Source organism: Hipposideros armiger, unplaced genomic scaffold, assembly GCF_001890085.2.
Source record: "Hipposideros armiger isolate ML-2016 unplaced genomic scaffold, ASM189008v1 scaffold_213, whole genome shotgun sequence".
Taxonomy (NCBI): domain Eukaryota; kingdom Metazoa; phylum Chordata; class Mammalia; order Chiroptera; family Hipposideridae; genus Hipposideros; species Hipposideros armiger.
Genome location: NW_017731563.1, coordinates 1,992,186 through 2,017,584, shown reverse-complemented (window position 1 = coordinate 2,017,584; position 25,399 = coordinate 1,992,186). Strand labels below are relative to the sequence as shown.

Here is a 25,399-nt window from a genome sequence, read left to right as displayed (position 1 = left end):
AAATAGCAGCTATGGGGAAATAAAACCCTCAGGTAGAATTGAGAAAACAACACTAGTCTTCTATCCTTATTCTTGAATGATAGTTCTGCTGGGAATGCACTTCTAAATTAACAATTATTTTCTCTCAACACTTTAAAACTCTTTTCACTGCCTTCTGACTTCCACCGATGTTGAGAAAATTGGCTATCAGCTTAACTGTTATTCCTTTGTAAGCAAAATATTCTAGCTTTTCTGGGTGCTTTCAAGATCTTTATTTATTTGCCTTTGGAGTTCTGTGGTTTCACTACTGTGTGTCTACATGTGGTTATCTTTTGCTTCCTGGATCTGTGGATTCGAATTTTTTATCAGTTCTAGAACATTTACCATCTAGAACATTGTAACCATTGTCTTTCCTCATTCTCCCCCTTTTCTCTCTCTGTGTCCCCAGTCATACATATATTGACCTTCTCATTCTAGCCTCCACAGAATTCTGGATAAACCCTTCAAATACCTGAATTTTCTCTTTACCTGTGAATAATCCACTATGCATTTATATTTTTTCAACTTAAACACGATTTCATTTATAAAAATTTCATATTTTTAATGTTATTTCTTTGCCCCTAATCATTTCTTGTTGTATATTCTCCCTTGTGATCTCGCCATTATAGCTATCCTATATCTTGTATTTGGTAGTTCCAACACCTGTAGTCCTTGGGAGGATACCTCTGGTGGTTCTTGCTTCTGCTCCCTCTCACTACTAGGGGCCTGTCTCTAGCATATTTCGTAATCTTTGCTTGTGAGGCCGTGTAATCTGTGGGAATTCCACAGGCCTGACTTGGGAAAGCTTCCCTCAAGGGGATCACTTCTGTTCTGCTTGGAATTGAGGGTACCCCTATGCAGGGCCACTAAAGCCCTCTTCCAAGGTTCTGGTTCAGAGCCAAGTACCTCAGTCTCAGTTTCTCCTGCTAGTTACTGTCCTAAGGATCAAATTCCCTACAACCATGCTGCTATAAGAGTGTGGCGTGGGAGACCTCACTGCTCTTGGCCACAGTGGGTCAATGTAACAGCCACATAACCCGTGCTCCTATGTATCAACTCTGCCCGTAGCTTGGTCCTGCTTGCCCTCCAGGCCTTGGCTCCTGGCTGCCCTGGCCCCTCCTCCTCAGCCTTGGAACTCTGTTCCCATTTGTTTGGCTTTGGGGGCATGATCCCTGAAAAACTCTCCTGCCTTCAAGAGTCCAGCAAAGCCTCAAAATTTGTATCTCACCTGAAGTCTAACTGCTGTGGAACAGGAAGGTAACTTGGAGCTGCTAGACATTCGTGATACTGCCACGTTTTCTTTTTTTTTCTAGCCAAAATACAACATTATAAAATTTCACTTGTAATTTTTATGGATCAGCCGGTTAGCTCAGTTGGTTAGAGCGCAGTGCTCATAACACCAAGGTTGCCAGTTTGATCCCCACAAGGGTCACTGAGATGTGCCCTCCACAGCTAGATTGAAACAACTACTTGGCTTGGAGCTGATGGGTCCTGGAAAAACACACTGTTCCCCAATTTAAAAAAAATTCACCTGTTGTTTTTAATCTTCTTATTTTGAATGCACTATCATTAAAGTCTTTTCAAATAGAGATTCTATCATGGATCATGTTAGTGTTATCTTTGCTTTGTGTGCTTTTATCCAAATTTTTGGGTAAAATTTACCCCAGTACACTACTAGTGGGTCAAAGCAAGATCTTTCACACTCATTAATTTGTTCTTTAATTCATATAACAAACATTTATGGGGCATCAACTCTGCCAGGTGCTGTCAGACACTGTGCCACATACAGGCATATCTTGGAGACTGTAGGTTCGGTTCCCGACTACCTCAATAAAGTGAGTTTCTCAAAAAAGCGAGTCATAGTCTTTTTGCTGGTGGAGGGCCTTGCCTTTGATTTGTAAAACCATGCAGCATCTGTGAAGTGCTGTAAAGCAACATACAATAAAATGAGGTGTGCCTGTACTGGTAATTTCTGACCTCAAAGTGTGTACAGTCTTACAGCCAAATCATTCCCCTCAGCCGGCTAACAGGAAGGACCGTGAGCACTCCCAGGTCACCTGGCTAGAGGCAGGTGGGCTAGAAGCACGTGGCTCTCCCACCATTCTGTCAGACTTCTGTCAGGATGTTAATGGATGTGAAAAGCCATACCATCTTGTAGCTCCCCCTTCCACAATTTGATGTGAGGTTTATTTAGCTCACAAATGAGTCCCAGGCACAACATATGGGGGTTCTATGTGTGAAATTAACCTCAGCTCTGGATCTGGGCAATGTAGGTGGGGGCATCCCTCCACAGAGCTGGCCTCCCTCCTTACCTATTACCTCAGTTTACAGGGTGTGCTCTAGTGGTTCCACACCCTGCTGCCCAGGGCCACAGCTGGCCTTGCCCTGGTGGCCATGCCATCCTGGATGTCAGCACTCAGTAAGGGGCTCTGGAGCAGCCTCACTGAGCCAGTGAAAGAAGCAGGCTTTATTTCCCCAGGCATCAAATGGACGCCTGATGAGAATGGAGTCATTACCTTCGACTGCCGGACCCGCGGCTGGTAAGCGTTCCGAAGGGAAAGACCTCCGGTGCTGGCATCTCTTATCACCTTTGGGTTTTGCCTACCTCTCCTTCAGTCCCCGCCCCCACCTCCATCCAATGGCCTCAGATGTGTAGATCTTTAACAACCAAAAGTAGGAAGAAGTTGTGTCCCTCCCTTCTCTCCATAGCTGCCCTTGTTCTAGGACTGATCACATCTGTCTTTCCCACCCCAAAGCTCCTTCCAGGACACTGAGCTGTCTCCACACCAACCCTCTGCCAGGCTCTCCTCTCCTGCCACACCCCTCCTCTGGCAGATTTATAACAGAATCTGAAGGTGGAATCCCATTCTCCCCCTTCCTGCTGCCCAACCCTCGGGGATCCTGGTTGGTCCAAAACAAAAGAAGACAAGATTCCCCCCAGAGCTTGATCTTTTCCCCATTAGACAAGCCCATTAGATGGGCACATGCCTATCTAACTGATGCCCCAAAGTGGCTTCAGAACGCTGCTGAGTGGTTATGGGCCATGATACAACCTGGCATCCATGGGGCACTGACCTGAGCTTTGGAACACTTGAGCCAGAATCTGCACAAAATTAACTTGAGACTTTGTTGGGTGGTTGCTCTGGCTTTCATTTCCCATCATTGGCCTGTCCCTTTCTTTCTGCTAAAGGTACATTCAAGCCGCTACTTCCCCCAAGGACATAGTGATTGTGGTGGACACCAGTGGCAGCATGAAGGGGCTGCGGATGACGATCGCCAAGCACACGGTCTCTACCATCTTGGACACGCTGGGAGAGAATGACTTTGTTAATATCATTGCGGTAAATGTACCTTCTGCTCTAGACTAGCTCTCCCTCTTTCTAGAAACATCTTTCCTCTGCCTGCACTGCAATGACCTATACTTACAATCGCATGATGCTTCAGACTGTAGAATGATTCTCTTGTCTGAAGCCAGGGATTCTAACCTAGGATCCATCCTAAGGTTGAACCAAGGATGGACTTCAAGAGGTCCATAGGATTTCTGAAATTACGTGTAACATGGATATGCCCATTTTTCTGAGTCTGTAGAGTTAATCAGTTTCTCAGATGGGTCTGAGATCTCACAAAGATTAAGAAGCACTGGCCCTGAGTAAAATTTGATGCATCCCATCCATGCGCTCTTGACTGGCACCCATCGCTGAACAGCCTCTCCATTCTGCTGTAGGATGAGTGATCCCCGGCTCCTGCTTTACAAGAATCCCAGTTCCCCAACTTCTTTCATCAACCCAAATCCAGACACACTGGGAGAAAGAAGAAAGTAGATGGGAAGCGGGGGGGGCGCCTCATTGCTTACATAGCAACTCCTCCTGAGGCTAGCTCTGCCTGCCCCAGAAAGGTAATGAAGGAAAGAGAGAGAGCAGGAAGAAAAGGGGATGTGTTAGGAGAATGCTTTCAAGTACAATGAAAACAGAGGCAGAGCTGACAGCCACCTAGGGGTACCATTCTGAAAGCTAACTAATCCAAAACGTAGCTCCACCGGCCTGTCACATTGCTGAAAATGTTTATCTTTAGTGGAATTTACTTATCTAACAAAGAATACCAAGGCTACATGGTCTAACTTCAAAATGGTCATCTTGGGGCATGAGAATGGCCCCCTCATCCCTGAGTTGCTCCCTGAGGCCTGTGTCACTTACCCACCTGCATCACTCCTGAACCCCGTGCTCCCCAGCTTTACCACCTCTCCTTCTCTGTTCCTGACTGGAAGCAGGTCCTACCACTCCGAAGGTGGGAGTGTGCTCCTGCTCCTCCCTGAAGCCTGCCTGGCCCTCCCGCCCAACTCTTCCTCCCCCAGCCCACTCCAGTTCTCCAGTTCTTTAGGGCGTAGCAATGAGAGGAAGCATTCACTCCCAACATTCCTCCAGATCACCCCAACAGTCTCCCTAGGATACATATGCAGTCCTACCATGATGCCACCACCATGTCCACTCTCCTCTTCTCTTATTTAAGCAGAAGTGGATTAAGGACACCAGCAAGATTTGAATTTTAACTATGGGGCAGTGGGGTGATTAAGAAAAGGGGCAGTAATAATTCGTTTTTCTTTCTACTCCCAGTCCCTGTTGATAGCTAAAGGAGGAAGAGAAATACAGGACAAAGAAAGAGAGCACAGTTTCTTATCCCCGGACCCAGGCCCTGGGGAGGGGTGTGTGCTTCGAAGGCTGTGGGAGTCCCGTGGAGGGCACTCTGTCTGGTTTTGATGGCAGACACAAGAGAAATTGTCTCCATAAATTATGGTTCTCTGTGTGCCCCAGGAGATGGACATAACAGCCACCCAAGACCTAGCCTGACCAGGATTTGAGGGAGGACTTTTAGAGTGAAAGCCCTGCTGTTCTCTGTACTCCCACCTCTCTGCTCAGAAAATTGCCAAAAGCATAGGGTACCCCAAGATCACATACACAGGTGCCTCAGTGCCCCCATCCCTGACCACCCTGCGAGTGGCCTGAGTTTCGGCACTGACCCTCTCTGTTCTCCCCTCCCCTCTGCCCTCTGCCACTGCAGTACAGTGATTACATCCATTACATCGAGCCTTGTTTTAAAGGGATCCTTGTCCAGGCAGACCGAGACAACCGCGAGGTGAGTGTCCCATCTGCAGAGCGCCTGATGCTTCTGAGCACCTGTTCTGGTTAGAGTGCTGGGAGTCATCTGTGCAGCTGCCTGATGGCCCCTTTAATTCATTCTTGTGCACTTGGAAAGGGGCAAAGCAGGTCGCAGTTACCCATGCAGATACACCCAGGAAAATGCCCTCATGAATATGCTGCTTGCCTATCACGGCAAAGAGGGGCAAAGAGAGACCTCCAATTTAAGGAAGATCTCACTTCTTCGGGACTAGTTTTTTCACTCTGTGGTTTATCCAGAACTCAGTTTCTCCCTTTGCCTCCCCTGTGGGCCTTCCCCCTGTGTTGGCTTTCATGAGGAGCTTCCCCAAAAGGAGGAGAAATTCAAACCCACTATGCTAAGTCTTTTTCAGAGGCCAAGGAGATATGGTGACGTTTTTTAGGGAGGGTTTGCATGTCACAGATCCTTCCCTCCTTGGCTGGAAAATTTGGGTTTGGCTCCCCTGATTCCTAGCCTTGAGTTGGAGGCCCTGGCAGCCACCATGGTGTTTCCTGTGGAAGGATATGCTCACCGTTGGAGTAACAGCTGAGATGCTGGGGACCTGGGAACCTGGGCATTGCCCTGGACTGGTCTCCTTGCTCTGTTGAACTCACTGGCATTTCCTTCCAGTAGTGGGGCTACATTGGCACCCAGCTACTCATACTCTCTCAGTTTATCTTGGTGGCATTTGAGAAACATCTGTTGTTAGGGGTCCAGCCATAGCTGGATCGTGGAGAGATGGATTCCATGATCATGTCCTTCTAGACAAATAGCTCTAAACGACCTCTGAAATTAAGACCACAGATGAAGCTTCCCTTGCCCACTCGGGCCACTGACCCTCCTCTGGTTTCTTAACCACAACAGCATTTTAAACAACTGGTGGACAAGCTGATGGTTAAAGGTGTGGGGGTCGTGGACCAAGCTCTGAGGGAAGCCTTTCAGATCCTGAAGCAGGTACTGCACCTGAGGAAGCTGAGGGGAGTGGAGGAGTGGGAGATGGGCTGGGAGCGCGGGGAGTGGGGGACAGTGCATAGCCTGCCGTCATGGAGCCCTCTCCCTGCACAGTTCCAAGATGCCAGGCAAGGAAGCCTCTGCAACCAGGCCATCATGCTGGTCACCGATGGGGCCATAGAGGACTATGAGCCAGTGTTTGAGAAGTATAACTGGCCGGATTGCAAGGTTACTCTCCTCGTGGTGGTCGAGGGTGGAAGGGAGGGGACCAAGGGGAGCGTTCTCCTGCTGCCATGATGGGACGGCCCAGAGAATCCCTGAGTTCAAGTGGTCTGCCCATTGGTAAATTCAGATGTCCCAGATTGGTGTTCCAAAATTATAATGACTGTGGGCACAGAAGGCTGGTGGGAGAGCGCTCAGGGTGAGAGACCAGAATACGGCGTTGAGACGTGAAAACTGCTGGGCTGTGACCTTCATCCTCTACCTGCCCCATGTTCACCATGGACCTGGCAGGTACCGCTGCTGCCAGGCCCCAGGGTCCTTTCTGATCCAAAGGAGTGAGAGTGGAGAATCCCAAGTCAGCCAAGTGCCTGATCTGACATGGAAGACACACGTCAATTATGTTAACACCAGTCATGGCCAGGGGTTCTGGCTGCTGAGTCCATCTGTGTCTTGTGGATTAGGTCCGAGTTTTCACTTACCTTATTGGGAGAGAAGTCACTTTTGCTGACCGCATGAGGTGGATTGCATGCAACAACAAAGGTAGGTGACATGTGGGCAGTGCCTGGCAGCCTGTATCTGAGCACAGGTGCTACAGCGTTACCCATCACCACAGGTGCTGTGTGGAGCTGACAGCATCTGCCCCTCCTTCTCACTTGGAAAAAGCAAGACAAAATGCAGATCGCTCCGTAAAGCCTTGGTTACTCCTGCAGAGAATCTAAGTCATAAAGTCACCTGAAATGAAACTTAGAGGCCATCTAGCCAGTGTTTGCAGAAGAGAGAACTCTCTCTTCAAATACAGCCTTTGAGAAGCCTCAGTATGGGCAGAGCGAGGCAGGGTGGGACTGACATTATAAAGTAAGTTCTCGCTGGTGTCCAGCCTCCATTCTTTTTCTGCAAGTGAAGCCCACTTGCTCTGACTCTACTCCCAAACAAAAAGCAGAGGGTCATCATTTTCTTTAGAATACTGTTTTGCATACAAACAGTCCTCATCTGCCTCTGGCCAGAACCCAATATTTGGGCCTCCAGGTGCCAACTGGGTTTGATTCAACCAAGCTTGACTAAGGCCTTTACTGTGTACCTGGCGGTTTCCAGGTTGTGGTCAGCACAGAATCAGTCTTGCTCTTGCTGTTGTCCAGCTGGGGGCACAAACAAGTGAACCATCAATGATGATATAATCTGAAATGCGCTGTGAGGATGAAGGGGTATAGATGGTACAGGGCACTGGGGTTGGGATTGGAGAGGCACTTCCCCCATTTGGCAGGGAAAGCTTCCTAAAGGAAAGGGTGTCTAGGCTGAGATATAAAGAACCGGTAGGAACTATGCTGCACCCCTGAAACTAATATGAAATAATACTGAATGTCAACTATAATTTAAAAATAATACTCATGGGACATAAGGTGCAGATGGGGAATATATTCAATAATGTTGTAGTAACTACGTACGGTGTCAGATGGATAATAGACTTATTGGGGTTATCACTTTGTGAGGTATATAAATGTCTAATCATTATGTTGTTTTGTACACCTGAAACTAATAATAAAGATGAGGGAGAGAGAGAGAGAGAGAGAGGAGAGAGAGAGAGAGAGAGAGAGAGGGAGGGAGGGTGGGAGGGAGGAAGGAAGGAAGGAAGGAAAATGTGGTAGGAGTCAGCCAGACACAGAGAACAGGAAAAGGTGTTCCAGACAGAGCATTTGAGACAAGAGGCATGCTGGGAACTGAAAGCTGTTCTACTTTACTGGAGTGTGGAATGAATGTTTTGTGGGAGGTGATAAGCAGTGAGACCAGAGAGGTAAGCATGTGTTAAGTCATTCATAGCCTTACAAGCCGTTTGCTATTTTAAAGATCACCTGTGGCTACAGCAAAAAAGCTATGGCACCCCTCTCCATAACTGAGGAAAGACAGTCAGAGGAAAGAGGAAGTGGGGGGTTGTGACCACTGTCTTAGATGGGGGTCCCTAGAAACAGACCCTGGGACAGAGTTGCATGCAAAAGGGAGGCATGCAGGAGAGAGAAGGGCAGTACTGTGAGAGGGAGAAGCTGACCCACAGGCCCTTGCTCCTGTGGCAGCACTGGACCTGGGATGGTCCCTCAGAATTCTCCCAAGTTGAGGCAGGGGCTGGGCCTTCGAACGCCCATCAGCACCACTGCCCAGTTCTGAGCCATCAATAGCAGGGAAAGAGTGTGGGCCCTGCAGAGGGGTTCCACATGAGCACCAGCCTTCCACACCACATGCCTCCCCACCCCCACCAGGCTACTACACGCAGATCTCCACTCTGGCAGATGCCCAGGAGAACGTGATGGAGTATCTGCACGTGCTCAGCCGCCCCATGGTCATCAACCATGACCACGACATCACCTGGACGGAAGCTTACATGGACAGCAAGGTGGGGCCCTGACCTGCTCCAGAGTTAGGGACCCCAGAGTGTAAGAGGTGACTTCCTGGGTAAGGAGCCGAGTGAGCAGAGCACCTTGAGAAATGTGGTGAAGGGGGTGAACACTCACCCACTAACAGGTCCATTACCTGCATGCTGCCCAGAGGCCTGAAAATCCTGTAAGCAGAACTGCCTGGGGCTGCCCTTCGTGGGCAGAGCCCCTCTGCTCCAAACTTGTTCCTCCCTCCTTCTTGCTGTCCTCACCTCCTTCATTGTCCTCTCTCTCACCTGGCATAGAGAAAAAAGGAGTCCAACCAGTAATTCAAGACACTGTACCTTCATGAAGTGTCCCCCTTCCTGGCCTCTGAATTTTCAGAGATTGCCTGCAGACAGCAATGACTTACACAAAGGAAGAGATAGCGAAGGTGGAATGTCAGATGAAAAGTTTGGGAGAACAGGGACCTTCCTGGTGCCTTTCAAATCATATCACATATACAGACACCTGCTTCAATGATGATGTATCAAACTAAGATTAAGAGTGACCTGAAAATAGTGGCTTAAATAAAAGTATATTTCTCCCACACGTAAAAGAAGTCTTGAGGTGGCCAGCCCAGAGCTGATGAGGAGCTTCCTGGTCACGGGCCCCGGGCCCCTTCCTGCTGTTCCCTTGGCCATCCCTATGAACCTCCTGGTCCAACTGGCTAGTGGAACTCTAGTCAACCGAAACCATTCACTTTCAGAAAACTCACTTCCAAACTCTAACCTGAAAAATCAGATGAAGAAGGGGAAGGAGGCTTGATGGTTAAAAAGTTGTTCGTTCTCCAAGAAGGTCGACTGTAAACTTCTATGGCTAGGCAGCCTCTTTCAGCCGGTCCAGAGGTCACTTATCAGACACCCCTGCACATACCACTTCTCAGGGCCCACCTTCGAGGTAAAGTGGGTGCATGTGTGCAGCCCCTTCCAAGGGGGCTGGAGGAGCCAGCACCATGAGCTGAGGAGTCAGGAAGAAGGCCATCTCAGAGGCTGGGAGGGAAGGCTGTGGCTCTGGGGTTTGAGCGGGGAAGAGGTTGTGGGTCCACCCCGTGGGAGGGGTGACCCGGGGCTGGCTATGACACCACAGCCTGCTTTCCTGCTGTGGTCCCTCACACTTGTGTTTGCAGATGACTCGGCGTCAGTGTTCCTCTCCCTCTTAACTGGCTTGGGCTGTAGTTTGTGCCAACCTTGTGTCCATGGCAGAAATTTTTGGAAGAGCTCTTGCTGTGCTAAACGTCTTTGTTTCTGAGCATGCCCGATGGGCCTGTTTGTGCTCATCCGAGCCAAGAGCTGGGCTGTGGGCTCTGTGATTCTGAGGTTTGCCCACCCTGGTTTAGGACTTTCCTTGCTGAGTGATGTTAGCCTGGTCCTTGTCCCCAACCCACCTCTCTCCTCCAGCATTTCTGCCAGCTGTCCCTGTGCAGAGAAGGGAAACCTCATCTGGGATTTCCTCCTCCTGTTGGAGGTGACACTGAATAGTTGACTCAATGACTGTGGGTCCTCTGCTCTGTGGACTCTGAGCCCTCTCTCCTTGGTTCTTTCCTTCTTGACAGCTCTTCACCTCGCAGGCACAGAGCCTGATGCTCCTTACCACTGTGGCCATGCCGGTCTTCAGCAAGAAGAATGAAACTGTGAGTGGCTCCTCCCTGAGTTGCTGTGGCAGGGATTAGAACTGGGGGCCACCACTGGCATCTGTAGACCAAGGGTCCTCGGCCTGGCTGTGTGAGGGCTGTAAATGCAGATCTGAGGCCCTGTGCCCAGCTACCTACATCAGAATCTTTGGGTTGGGAGGGGGTGCCGTGAGTGGTGGGGATTGGTCCAGACTCCCCAAACTCCCCAGCATTCTGCTCAGCTGGCTTGGAGCTGTCCCGCTTGCTCTGCACTTGGGGCCACTGCCTTGGGGATATAGAACTAAAAGAGCTGCCTGCCAGCCTTTCAGCAAAACCGCATTTTGCCTACCAGTTTGGGCAGACTCTAAGTTATTTGTAAAGGCCTCTGGTGAGGGAACTTCTAGAGTCTTCCACCCTCCATCTGACTAGGAAATGTTTCCCGACAGGCCCTGTATGTTTCAGAGCACTCATAGATTAGGGTCCCGGGGATCATAGTCCTTCAGTTTTTGCTATGAAGATTAATATTTCATTCAATTTTGTATTTCATTTAAAAATTACAGTTTAAATATTAATTTTGGACATTAATCTTCCCAGCAGCTGAGATTACTCCTGGGGCCTCTGTGTTAGGCTCTAGATTTTATTCCAGGGGAGCTCAGCCTGAAATCTAACTGCAGGGGAGAGACCATGTAAGGCCTACGTGGCTTCTCCTTCTGGGCTCTGAGAAGGCCAAGGTCTGGTCTGGCCTTGCGTTCAGAGAAGCCAGGTCCCCCCTGACCCTGGTGTTCTTCCTTCCAGCGGTCACACGGCATTCTCCTGGGGGTGGTGGGCTCTGATGTGGCCCTGAGAGAGCTGATGAAGCTGGTGCCTCGGTACAAGGTAAGCCTGGGACAGGTCCCTGATTGGGGGTCACAGGCTCCCCAGGAGCCATTCCACCAGGCTCAGGAGCCTCTCTGCTGCATACAGCACAGCCACGCCGAGCTGGGATGGGCCCTGCCATCCCGCCCCAGAGAAGAGCAGGCATTGACAATGAAAGCAGTGGCTTAGACTCCTGGGGGCCCTTTGTCATCACCCGCTCTGATTTGTTCTGTGGTCTTTAGCAAGATCTTTCCCTTCCTGGTGCCTCAGTTTCTCAATCTGCTCCTCCATGACCCACAGTCCTGTTTTGGGAACGAGTGAGATTATATCATCAAAGCACCTAAAGCACGTGGTGGGGAGATGCCAGGTAAAGGTATACATTGTTATGGCTGCCGTAAACATTAGCATTTGGAAAGGAGTGCAGAATTAATGGCTGGAAGCACAGCACTGGCTCACTTATATTCCTATCTGAAAACTCACTGCTGTGTGCTGCCATCTTTTAACAGCCCTTGGGCCCCACCCCTTCTCACCTGCAGTTCTCCAACACAAACAGCAGGTCTAATGCCCTCCAACTTGTGTTTGTAGCTCGGAGTGCATGGCTATGCCTTTTTGAATACCAACAATGGCTATATCCTCTCACATCCTGACCTCCGACCCCTAGTAAGTACAGATCTTATTTGTCTTGGGATCTTAACTTCATGAGATTTGGGGTAGTTCATTAAAACAGTTCAAACAATGAACACACACTGGGCTCCATTTAAGGACCCAAGGGGCAATATGAGAAACAAAAATTTAAGTCATGGTCCCTGTTTGCAAACTATTTATAATCTAGCAAGAGAGACAAGGTAAAAATACATGAACTAATTGAGGAACAGTCTGGAGAGCATGTGATGAAGTGTGCAGTTTCCCTGTAAGACACAGCCACTTAGGTTCCCGTCACTGCCTCAGTAACTCCACACTCCCTCTTGGAGTCTGACAGTGGTATCAGCAGATCTCCCAGGGGGTGTGAATGTTGAGTTAACAATAAAAATGTCAGAGGAACTGTCTGGTGAGAGATGGCACTTTCACCTGCGTTCAACCAAACAGCAAATGGCCAAGGGAGAAAGTTTCATCATTTTGTCTAAAAGTTCTACTTCCAGGGCTAGGGGCTCCCTACTGCTCTACCTCTGGCCATGGCAATAACGACACACCTCTCAGTGTGGTTGTTGGAGGTGTCAGGGAGAAGGGAGTTTGTCCTAGAGGAATCGTAACCTTCCCCCCTCTGCCAGTCTTATACTGAATTGAGGTGGCAGCTGAGGACAATAACAGAGCACTTTTCCAGAAACTTACTAAGGGGCTCATCCGTTTCAGGTGCCATTTGGAGAGATCAGTCAAAGTCACATTCCATTCTATTCCATTTGGTTCAGATAAATACTGAGTATCCATTAGGCAACTGACTGAGCTACTTAAGGCAAGCTATAGAGGTTCAAAGTAGAAAGAGATCAGGACACACTGGAAAGCACTCTGTCTTCCCAATTCAGACTCTGCTGGGAGTCTGTGACCACAATGGGTCATTGACTGCCCTCAATGCCAACAAATGAGCCACTAGGGAAATAATAAATGTGTTGGTATAGGAGCTGACTTGTAGAATGAAAGGGCATTGGTCAGAAGCCCATCTAGCACCACCTATGCAATTTAGATGATATAAGACTTCAACTGATGGCTTCATATTGGCGACCTACTGTGTGGCTAGCCTTATAATGCCCTGACTATAACAGAAGTTTATAGTCTAATTAAGGAAATGGACTGTACACAATTAGACTTACACAAATGAAAAAATGCGAGGATAATACCATGTAGAACATTATTATATAACAAAAGTTATAGTAAAGACAACTTAGTGAGATCCCTAAGGAAAGGAATCAATTTATGACAGGTATTAAGGAGAATAACAGTTATGTTTAAAAAAGAAAAGTGATAGAGGATATGGTGAGTAACAAATTGAATGAGGGTCAGGAGCCACACTTTTGGCCTGAAATCTTTCTATGTCAGTGCCCAAATTATGACCAATTAACAAAGTGGAATTATGGTTCTAGTATGAGGAGCTAAAGAAGATCTTTCAGGCATCGTCAGGAATTAGAAAGTGGCAATGAATGAAGAATGTTGCACCTTACTCAAAGGAAGCAGATCCAGTGTCACAGAATGCAGGACAGTGCTGTCTGTCATGAGCGTAGACATCAATAAGGCCAAGAAGGAGCATCATCCAAGTACGGGCAAGGGCAACTAGAGAAGAATGGAAGGGGGAGAATGTTGTGGCGCTTTTACTACAGATCTCCTGCACAGGCCAGAAATAAGGAGGAGGCTTTCTTGGAAAAAGAAAAAACTGGCAGAAGCAAGTGATAGGGACCTTCAACCATTCAAGCATCTACAGGAGGCTTCATTCTGCTAAAAGGAAGCCCTCTGATTGATTCTTAACTCACCCTGATGAAAAACTATTCTCTTACTTTATTTGATCTATTACTAAACAAACCTGGGAAGTGGTGCAGCCCTAATAGCAGATAAATTGATAATAATAACATTCAAAGTGTTGATTAATAGTTTTACATCAAACTGGAAAGAGGTTTTTATTAGGCACCATAAAATCTATCTGTCCTTGGCTCTATCCCATTCAAAAAGTCTATCAACAAAATGAAAACACAGGAGACAGATGCCACAAAGTCTGGAAGGAATGGCTAATACTTAAAGTGAGAACATTAGTATTCAGGAAGTACTTTTCTAAAGCACTGGGCTGAAGTTAACAAGATGAAATATATTAGGGATGCGTGGAAAGTTCTGCAAAATACTCAGTGCTCAAGCACAGGTTGTAAAGATGTAATTTAACAGTGCATCACGTGAGGAGGGCCCAGGGGACTTACTGGACTCAAAACTCGATCTGTGCTATCAGGGCAGCGTCGCTGTCCTGGGCGTCCAGCTGAGTCAGAGGATGCCGTCAGAGCCATATGATATTTGGTCCACACAGTTCACACCCCACACCACACTGGTCAGGCCCCATCGGAAATACTGACTTTTGTCCTGGGCACTCCATTTTGAGAGTGACACTGACCAAGTAGGGCATATTCAGAGGGAGTTGAGGCGTCTGCGAACTGGGAATGTTTAGCTTGGAGACGGGAAGCTTTAGGAGTGACAAGTACCTTCAGAAATCTCAAAGGTTGTCAGGTGCAAGGTGTTCTATGTTGCTCAGGGAAAAGAACTGAGTGCCACGGTAAAAGTTACAGGGGGGCAGATCGCAACTCTGTGTGAGGAAGAACTTCCTAACAATTAGAGTCGTCTAAAACTGTGACAAGCTGACTCAAAAATATGGAGCTTCTCATTATGGGACATATTCATTCAGAGGCCATGAGACCATCTGTCACAAATGTTGACACAGGAAGCTCTGCATTGGGTAAAAAGCTGGCCCAGGTAACCTTAAGGAATCACTGAGATTCTTTGATTTTCTGAATATACCTAGAAGGCTTTATAAAAGACATGAAACTTGAGCGGGGCCTTATGTTAAATTAACCTCGTGTTTTTCTTCCTGACCTGCCTACTCCAGTACCGAGAGGGAAAGAAACTGAAACCCAAACCTAACTACAATAGCGTGGATCTCTCTGAAGTGGAGTGGGAAGACCGAGCTGAAGTCGTGAGTGGGGAAAGTGGGAGAATGAGGGGCTGGTTTAGCTCTGCAGTCAACACACGGGCCAGCTGTGTGACTGTAAGCTCTGAGGTCATGCTATGCCTCTTAGTGGAGCCTTCCAAGCTCAAAACCAGAAGCAATTACTATAATGGGAAATTCTTCCAACAACTAGCAAAATATAACAGTATCTTCCTAAATCACAAGGATTACTGAGGCTGCATGAGCTTGTGTCTATAAGCTACAAAGTTTGAGTTCCAATGAAGTTTTTAGTCTGGCTTTTGGTGTCAGTAGCTCATCCTAAAGGAAATTATGTTTCAGTAATATGACACTATGTTCCCTCACATATCAGTCCACTTTGGAACATTATCTTGGTGAATTTCCAGAATTATAAGCTAAATGGAACCTAGAATCAGGTCTCTATTTCCTCCTGGTGTTCTGCTCAGAGGAAAAAGGGAAGACCCCTGCCGGGGTCCTGCCTCGGCGTTCCAGTGAACAACACCTGAAGTGGGGGGTGAGGCTTAGAAAGAAAGAAAGAGACAAAGGAGGTCTGGGAGGACTGGAAGCATTCTTAGCAACCAGCCTCGAATTTATTTTCCTTCACCATTATATACATCCAGGGTACGTGCAACACAGAAGGGACAAATATGCATTACCTCATTCAAAAGTACATCATTAGCTATCTACTAGAAACTTGAAGGTCAGTGGAAAACTTAGAGGGTCAGCTTCCCAGGACACTTTCTTCCATAAACTCAGATAGCCCTCTATCTTATTGTGTCTCCCAAGGAACTGGCCATTCTCACCACATACCTCAAGGTTAAGTGAGCACCCTCCAGGTACAGAAAGGAGCAAAACAAGAAGCAAAACAAGTTATGCTTCAGTAAAGCCAGCCTGCATGGCTCCCAACAGACCCCAAAGTGTTCCTGGGGAATCATCGCCCATCTGGTCAGTAAAGTCCTCCAGTGTGAGCCAACAAACTAATTCCATTATCTTTCCTCTTGAAGCTGAGAACAGCCATGATCAATGGGGAAACGGGTTCTCTCTCCATGGATGTGAAAGTGCCACTGGACAAAGGGGTAAGGTACCAGGGAGGAAGAACTAGGGTCTGGTCCCAGGAGGCAGCATTGCCTCCAGTTGAGGTTTGGAGTGATGACAAGGAACTTGGGCTTAGCTGAATTAGAGCTGAAGACTTAGGAACTTGCTATAGCTTGATTAGACAGCATATCCAAGTGTGTGCATCAGCCCCACAAAAGCATCTGGCCAAGCAATTATCGCTCACATCAGCGGTTGGTTTTGGGCAACTACTAAGCAACGCAGTAGGTTAGCCCAAGCCGTTTACAACTCTTCTTTTCTTTTTGCTGCCTGCCATTTAGCCCTTTTGTTGTTTATAAAGGAAAGGGGGAAAGTGACAGTTAATTTTGCAAATTGGTAGCAGCTCCTGTAACACGTGTTATATGGGAAGAAGTTAAAAATAATTGCTATTCCCTATAGCTTATTTTCATCCCCTGTAACCACAGATGATCAGGAACCAATACCTTCACCGACACCATTACTGTCTTCACAGGCCCACATCATTTAGAAAAGATTATTACATCTTCTCATTTAAAAGTTTGCAATGCGTTTGCAGCGAATTTTCATTGTCCCTTGACATATTTACAAATGTCACCTCCTCCCTCACAGCCACCCCCACCTTCTCCACCTCTTGTCCATCTGCCTCAGCTAAAAGAACACAGGCGTCTGTCTGCAACAATTAGACCCAAGTTCCTCCACAAACACAGACCTCCACGGAAGCCAAACAGAAAAACACTGGGAAGGAAAAGCCATTTATTGTATTCCTTTGAGATGCACGGACTGATTGTCACTAGGATCAAATCTGATTTCTGTGTCATCTGCCTGCTTTTTCTGAGTTCTGGGCTAAGAAAGGCCTCCTGTAGATGACTGGGCAATATCAGTGATGTGAGGCCATCATTTTCAGTAGCTGTTTCTCTTGATCCAAAAATATAGAGGTTTCTTCCATGTGCCTCCACCTTTATCCCAACCAGATTCTTGTTCACATGCATAAGAGAGCTCTCACCTAGCCCAGCCCTGTCAGAGCAGTTAAGGTAGGACTGTTTTTCATACTGTAGTGAAAATTTTAACATGCCTATGGCATACAGCAATTTTAAGGCAGATCTGAGTATGACTAGGCTACATGTAATTCAGACTAACTTAGGAAGAGGGTATAGTTTGTCTTCCATCATTTCCTTCTCATGCTGCCTTCACACTTCCTAACGCCACCAAGGGAGAGTCCTAATCAGATTCAGGCAGTCTGAACTTCTCCTGAAACTCTGCCCATCCCTTCAAAGTTTGTTCTTTGCTGCTAATAAACCCTCCTGGTTAAATTGTCAATTTAACAAAGGCTCCCTGACACATGGGTGCTTAAACAAAGCGAAGTAGGGGGTTGATGGGAATGATCATGACAATGATGGATATTTTATAGCACGCAGTTGTTCATGCCTTACTACTACTATTGTTAACAATAATGATAGCAGCTAATATTTATTAGAAATGGGACTAAGCACTTAATAAGTATTCACAACCTTAATGTTCACAACCGTATGAAGTAGATACTATCTTACCCCCATGTTACAGATGAGGAAATTCAGAGAGGCTAACAGATTGCCTAGGGTCACCTAGATGATTAACAGCAAGGCCCACATGGATCTGATTCTAGACCACACACTCCTGACCACTACTGTATAAGGCCTTTTTTTAGGACTGGCCCTGAGTTCTCGGCTCATTCTCCAGCCCTAACAATTTCCCAAGTCTCTTTAGAATAGCATTTCTATTCTATGTTTAAAACTTCTTCTCCTCTCCCTCTACCCCATCATATCAAAACTCTGCCCTCTTTGATTTTTCATCTCTTTTCTCCCACACCCAGAAGCTACTGCACCTGCACCATGTGTAGGACATTTTGCTGTACAAAGGCCACTCTGGTGGTGGTATCCAGCCTCTCTCTCCTCTGGTCTATAATGATGCCCCTCTTCCCCATGGTGCCCCAATTTGCTCACTACCAACTGCTCTGTCTGCCCTACATATCCTCCCCTTTTCAGAGTCATGGGCAGTCCCCTTGCTTTCTTGCCTGCCAATCAATTCCAGCTCAGTGGCGTACCTCCCCTGACAAGTTTGTTCCTGCATAGAAACATTCTTCAGGTCCAGGCCAAGGGAAGCTTTCTTAAAGCATGCAGGGATACCTGTTATCATTCAAGCCATCCTCTGGGCAGGTGGGAACTTGTTTTGCTGTTCTCCCAGGATTTCACAAGCATCCTTATTTCCCGTGGATCGATTCAGACCTTTCTACCTCTCCCCTAAACTGCAGACAGGCAACTATGGTGACATTACCAAGGATAGTACTAGCACCCCCAGCCTGATTTAAACCAGGATTTTCACAAACTCAAAAACCTATGAGGCCAGGATAGGCCATGTTAGAAGTGAGAGTGAGAGAAGCAGACAAGCTTTGGCATGGGCGGGGGTGGCTGGGAACCATGGCAAACGAGGGAGTACATGCTCCATCTAAAGAAGACAGCTAGGATTACACATTTTTAAATGTGTACAACTAATTCCAAACATGTTAGAGACACAATCTGGGCCACTGTCTAGGATACAAGATTTGTAATGAGTCCAGGTTTGGCCTACAGGCCTACTTGCCACCTTGATAGCAGGCTGTTCGCCCCAAAATATGGACCACTAACAGGTGTCATAATTTCTAATCCATCAGTAGCATCCTGATCAGATATCCCGGATATGTTAAAAAAAGCAATTCAGAAAAGCAGAGTATCCTGGAGCATATTATGCAGGACCCCTTTTTTAAAATTATTATTTCCATGTTGTTTGACAGTTTAGACCAAATAATTAGCAGTGGGGAGGAAGAGAGAGACATGGTATTCTTTACTAACCTTCAGGCTCTTCCAAGTTAATCTTGCTGATCTGGGTGCATGGTGTACACACACAAACACTACCACCACCTCTAACACCACCACTACCACCTCCCCTACAGCCTGCACCAACCCCACCTCCAAAGCCTCCACCATCACCTCTACCTGCACCACCACTTCCACCACCTCCACCACCTCCAGCATCTCTACCACTGAGACCTCCACCACCACCTCCACCTCCTCCACCCCCACCTCCACCTCCACCAGCACATACCAGCAGCAACTGGCACAGGCAGTTAGGGTAACTTTCCCTCAAGTTTCTCCATTACTTTCCAATCCTTATGCATGGGATTCGAGGAGACAGGATTAGAGTTCTCTCTCTCTCTCTCTCTCTCTCTCTCTCTCTCTTCCTCACACACACTTTTCTTTTCCAGCAATGGGAAACTATCTTTACTTTCATGCTCCAAACCTCTCCAGCTCTCTTTTCCTGTTAACAGGACTCAGGGATACTCCATCCCTTCCTTCTCTCCTCCTTTTGCTTCAGTCTTAAAAGATGACCTCAAAGTTTCAGTCACGAGGGAATAGCGTACATTAGACTACCTCTCCAGCAGATGACAATTATAAATCTGGACAAATATTAAAAAATAAATATTTAAAGGCACATGAAAATGACCAAAAGCAGGCAGAAACAAAGGTTGAAGGGGATTTCGGCTGCTGCCTATGGTGGGAAAATTTGGAGTCTGAGTCACACTGAGGTAGAGAGGCTTAATAAACACCTAAGAATTTCCTTTGAAAGCATAGAACAGCTACACTTTAGGAGTAAAAACTATGTGTCTAGACACAGGGATTCACCCTATACCTAAAGACAAAGTTGAAATAGAACCACCCTAACAAAGATGTAAATCCAAGCCCCCATAAGTTCAAGGTGATCGGGCAATCATTTTTCTGCTGATTAAAAATCAGCACTCTTCAGAGGAAGACAATGTATCTCTGACCTATTCTTCACAATACCCAGTATACAATAAACATTATCAGACATAAGGAAACAGGAAAATGTGATACATAGTTAAGAGAAAAGGGGGTGTTAAAACTGACCCAGAGATGACCCAGTTGTTGGAATTAGAAGAAGGACTTTAAAGCAGATATGATAAACATGCACAAGGATTTTGAAAAAATGGTCATAATGAGTGAACAGATGGAGAATTTCAGCAGATAAATGATTAGGGTCTGATCATAGAAATAGAACCACTACAAGTGATATGAATATAAGATTTTATTCTAGGGGTTAGACTTTATGAAAATGGGGGAACTGGTGAAGAAGTCTGTGGAAAGATGGTGTCTCTACATCTAGTGGTGAGCTTGAAGTCATCATAGGTCAACAGGGCCAGCAGTTGGGAAGGTTAGCTGGATGACATGTGGGAGAAAGCAAGAAAAATTGGAACCCATGAGAAAAAACTAAAATCTACACCTGTCTCTCACTACCTCTGACCACATGATGTCGGTGACTTGCAGAAAGAGCAAGTACCCTTCACATGGCGCTACAGTCACAGGGCCCAGATCTCAGAGTAACTCGAGAAGGAGATGCACTGGCAGCTGAGGAAGCTTTGATTCTGGCTGCTGTCCCATTCCAAGAAGATCAGCTCCAAGCAAGATGCAAGTGCCTGATACTTACCTTTAGCATGTGATGGTTGCTGCTTTACTTCTGTCTTACAAATTTCATGAAAACTTCTCTTTTGGCCAACCCTAACTTAGAACCATACAAGGAAGTGAGTCTGGAAATATACTTCCAGCTTAGTTAATTTGGCACAATATAAAAACCACCAAAAGGACCAAATGGAATTTCTGAAACTGAGGAGTATAATATCTGAAGTGAATTTTTTACTAGATGGGCTTAACAGCATATTCGAGAAAAAATGGGACAGTGAAATTAAAGGAGACAAATATAAATAAACCAATCTGAAGACTGCAAATATAAATAAACCAATCTGAAGAACAGAAAGAAAATTTTGAGAAAAATTATCCTCAGTTACCTGTGGCCTAACCTATGTCTTTGGAATCTCAGAAGAAAGGATAATGAGTGGAGCAGGAAACAAGTATTTGAAAAAATAATGCACCAAATATCTTGAATTTGGAGAAAAACATCAACCAACAGATGTAAGAATATCTAAGCAGGAGAAAAAGAAAACCACACATAGGTACACCAAGTTACATCTGCTGAAAAATTGAAGATAAGGGAAAATCCTAAAAGAAGCTACTGGCAGCCAGCCTTGGTTGGTGGCTTGGCATCTCCCAGGCACCTCCAAGCCCAGCATGGGTGAAAGACATCTACGGATCACTCTGTGGCTCATGCCAGGTTACCCTGGGCAGGGCAAAGGTGGCTGCTGGACTTGGCCTGCAACGGAACCCCTCCCAGGAGGCCTCAGGATCAACACACCTGGTGGCCAACTTCAGACCAAGCAGGAACACCACCTGGCTGCCTCCATAAACAATACACCCAAAGGGCACACTGGGCAGGCAGCAGAGCCCTGCTAAAGTGAATCCTGCTCCATAGAGTCAGGTCCTGCACAAGCACTCCTCCACTGTAGTCTCAGCCAATCCTCATAACCAATCAGCTTGAGGGTCAATCCCTCTCGTTGATATGCAGACAGCAACCAAGGTTCAACTACAACAGGAGGGCACACACAACTGGCACAAGGGACACACCTGGAGCACCTGGCTCAGGTGACCAGAGAGAATGTGCCATTGGGTCCCATGGGACACCTACTACATAAGGCCACTCTACTAAGACTGAGAGATGTAGCACCTCTACCTAATAAATAGAAACAAACACAGAAAGACAGCCAAAATAGGGGGGGAAAGAAATATGTCTCAAATGAAAGAACAGAACAAAGCTCCAGAAAAAGAACTAAACAATAATGGACACGAGCAATCTACCAGACACAGACTTCAAAACACTGGTTATAAGGATGCTCAGTTATCTCAGTGAGAACTTCAACAAAGAGATAGGAAACATAAAAATGGAAATAGAAAACATGAAAAAAGAACCAGTCAGAAATGAAGAATACAATACTTGAAATAAAGAATGCATTCAGGAAATCAACAGTAGATTAGATGAAGCAGAGGATTGAATCAGTGATTTAGAAGTTAAGGTACATAAAACACCTAATCAGAACAACAAAAAGGAAAAAAGAATCCTAAGAAATGAAGACAGTTTAAGGAGCCTCTGGGACAACATTAAGCATACCAACATTCACATCATAGGGGCACCAGAAGGAGAAGAGAGAAAGCAAAGAACTGAAAACCTATTTGAAAAAGTAATGACTCAAAACTTCCCTAACCTGGCAAAGGAAATAGACATACAAGCTCAGGAAGCACAGAGAATCCCAAACAAGATGAAACCAAAGAGGTCCACACCAAGACATATTATAATTAAAATGCCAAAGGTTAAAGACAAAGAAAAAAATCTTAAAAGCAGCAAGAGGAAAACTGTTAGTTACCTATAAGGGAGTTCCCATAAGATTGTCAGCTGATTTCTCAATAGAAATTTTGCAGGTGAGAAGGGATTGGCACAAAATAATCAGTGATGAAAAGCAAGGATCAGCAACCAAGATTATTCTACCCAGTAAAGCTATCATTTAGAACCAAAGGACAGATAAAGAGCTTCCCAGACAAGAAAAAGCTAAAGGAGTTCATCACCACCAAACCAGTATTACAAGGAATGTTAGAGGGAGGAGAAGGAGGAAGAGGAGGAGGAGGAAGAGGAGGAGGAAGAGGAGGGGAACGAGAAGAAATAAAAAAATATGAATAATAGAATGGCAATAACTGCATATCTATCAACAATTACTTTAAATGTAAATGGATTAAATGCTCCAACCAAAAGACATGGGGGTTGGGGCTGAATGGATAAGAAAACAAGACCTTTATATATGCTGCCTACAAGAGACTCACTTTAGATTTAAAGACACACAGAGAATGAAAGTAAAGGGATGGAAAAAGATAGTTCATGAAAATGGAAATGAAAAAAAATTTAAGAGCTGAGGTAGCAATACTTATAATAGATAAAATGGACTTTAAAACAAAGGATATAACAAGAGACAAAGAAGGACCCAGTAATCCCACCTGTGGGTATTTATCTGAGGAAACCTAAAACACTACCTCAGAAGGCGACATGCATCCATATGTTCATTGCAGCATTATTTACAATAGCCAAGATATGGAGGCAGCCTGACTGTCTATCAATGGAAAAATGGATAAAGAAAAGGTGGTACATATATACGATAGAATATTACTCAGCCATAAAAAAAAATGAAACCTTGCCATCTGCAACAACATGGATGAACCCAGAAGGCATTGTGATGAATGCAGTAAGTCAGACAAAGGAAGACAAATGCCATATGATTTCGCTTATATGTGGAATCTAAAGAACAAAATAAACAAACAAAACAGAAACAAACACATAGATACAGAGCACATTTTGATGTTTGCCAGATAGGAAGGGGTTTGGGGGGGTGGGTGGAAAGAGGATGGGATTAGGAAGTACAAAATGGTATAATATTTACAAAATAGTCATGGGGATGTAAAGTATAGCATAAGAAATATAGTCAATAATGTAGTAACTGTGCATGGTATCAGATAGGTATTAGATTTATTGGGGTGAATACTTTGTAAGTTATATAAATGTCTAATCACTATGTTGTACACCTGAAACTAATATAATATTGTGTGTCAACTGTAATTGAAAAAAAAAAAGAGGTATGGGTCACGCTGAGGCCAAATGCTGCTTGTTTGAGGTCTGTGAGCCTTTGAGAGATTTTAGGAATCAGGGTCAAGATCCAAGACAGGCCATTTGTATGGAATAGCCACTGGAAGCAGCTCTGAGGATCCCACATGTTGGGTGGGGCGGGGTCTCAGGAAATCACCAGGTGGCATGATTGATGTTAGCCACTTTGATGGAGACTCAGAAATGGTGGCTGCCTGTGTCTGAAAGCTGGGAGGGGGAATGGCTATCAAAGGAAAAATGGCTTCCACCAGTACTTCTGTCTAGGAGAAAGGCACCCCTCCAGCCATCGCCCTGAAGCTAGACAACTCAGCTCCTACCCAGATTTCCCTGGCACTTTTCAAGCTGCTGTCCCAGAGCTGGAGCTCAGAGCAAGTGAGTCCATCACCGAGTAAGTCCGAGCACAGACCTTTTAAGAGAAACGTTTGGAACTCTAGCCACAATCTCTGTTGTTTTTCACATCTGGAAGTTGTGGGGACTCCTCTTCTCGGCACTGGAACCCTGGGCTGGGGAACCTGTGTGGGGCTGAGACCGCTTGCTCCTCCGGGTCTCTGCCCCTCCTACCAGTCTCAAGGTGGCTTCTTCTGTATGTCCTCAGTTATAGGACTCCTGTTCAGCTAGACCTCAGGCGATTCTCACTGATGGTTGTTCTGTAGTTTAGTTGTAATTTTGATGTGGTTGTGAGAAGAAGCAAGCACAACATTTACCTACCCTGCCATTTTGACTGGAAAATTGAAATTATTTTAAAATTCCAATTTCAATAACATCAAACAATATAAAATACTTAGGTATAAATTTAAATTTTATATATTATAATTTTACATATAATTTTATACACACACACACACACACAGTGTGCCAAAAAAAGTATACACATTTTGAGAAAGGATAAAACTATATTAAAATTGTAATACTCAATATATACTGATAACAAAAATGAATACAAGTCATGTTTGACTTCTGCAATTATAAGAGGTGCTCAGAGTAGTTACCATCAGTGTCCAGATACTTCTGATTATGGCAAACTACTGCTTGAGCAATGTTGACCAAAGTGTCCACTTGTATACATTTTTTGGCACCCCCAGTATATACATATATTCCTCTACACTGAAAACTACAGAACATTGCAGAAAAATTGCCAAAGAAAATATTAAATAGAGAGAAAGATATAACCATGTTTATGGGTTGTAAGATCAATATTGTTAAGATGTCCATTCTCCACAAATTGATCTATATATCCAAGACAATCTCAATCAAAATTTGAACAGATTTCTTCTAGATATAAAAAAAGGCGAATAGAGGAAGCTGATTTCAAAATCTATATAAAAATGCAAAGGGCCTAAAATGACCAAAACTACCTTGGAAAAAAATAATAAATTTGGATGATTCATACTACCTGATTTTAAAACCAATTATAAAGTTACTGTAACCCACCAAGGTAGTATTGACATAAGAATAGACAAAGGGATTGAGAATCCAGAAATAAACTCCATATGGTCAATGATTTTCAATAAAGACATTTTGGCAAATCAATGGAGAAAGGGAAGTGGTTTTAACAAATTGTGCTAGAACAACTGAAGAAGTATATGAAAAAAAATAAACACTGAGCCATTCACAACATACATAAAAATTAATTTGAGGTGGATAATAGCCTTCAATGTAAAAGCAAACACTATAAGATTTCTACAAGAAAACATAAGAGAAAATCTTCATAACCTGAGATTATGCAAAGATTTTTTTAGACAAACATCAAAAGCACTAAACACAAAGTAAAATTGATAATTGGACTTCATCAAAAGCAAAAAGTTCTGCTCATCAAAAGTTACCATTAAGGGCCGGCCGAGTGGC

At 45.3% G+C, this 25,399-nt stretch overlaps 1 protein-coding gene across 1 annotated transcript in view; it reads left to right on the top strand.

Moving 5' to 3' along the window:
- The window catches only part of CACNA2D4 (calcium voltage-gated channel auxiliary subunit alpha2delta 4), a 123,103-nt gene that overhangs the window by 18,169 nt on the left and 79,535 nt on the right, over window positions 1-25,399 (top strand). Inside the window, exons 7-19 of the mRNA XM_019654048.1 lie at window positions 2,498-2,558; window positions 3,209-3,359; window positions 5,074-5,148; window positions 6,034-6,123; window positions 6,235-6,348; window positions 6,804-6,882; window positions 8,592-8,725; window positions 10,300-10,377; window positions 11,152-11,232; window positions 11,797-11,871; window positions 14,783-14,869; window positions 15,865-15,936; window positions 23,819-23,926. Of these exons, the coding sequence (XP_019509593.1) occupies window positions 2,498-2,558; window positions 3,209-3,359; window positions 5,074-5,148; window positions 6,034-6,123; window positions 6,235-6,348; window positions 6,804-6,882; window positions 8,592-8,725; window positions 10,300-10,377; window positions 11,152-11,232; window positions 11,797-11,871; window positions 14,783-14,869; window positions 15,865-15,936; window positions 23,819-23,926 (1,205 nt within the window). The remainder of the gene's footprint in view (window positions 1-2,497; window positions 2,559-3,208; window positions 3,360-5,073; window positions 5,149-6,033; window positions 6,124-6,234; window positions 6,349-6,803; window positions 6,883-8,591; window positions 8,726-10,299; window positions 10,378-11,151; window positions 11,233-11,796; window positions 11,872-14,782; window positions 14,870-15,864; window positions 15,937-23,818; window positions 23,927-25,399) is intronic.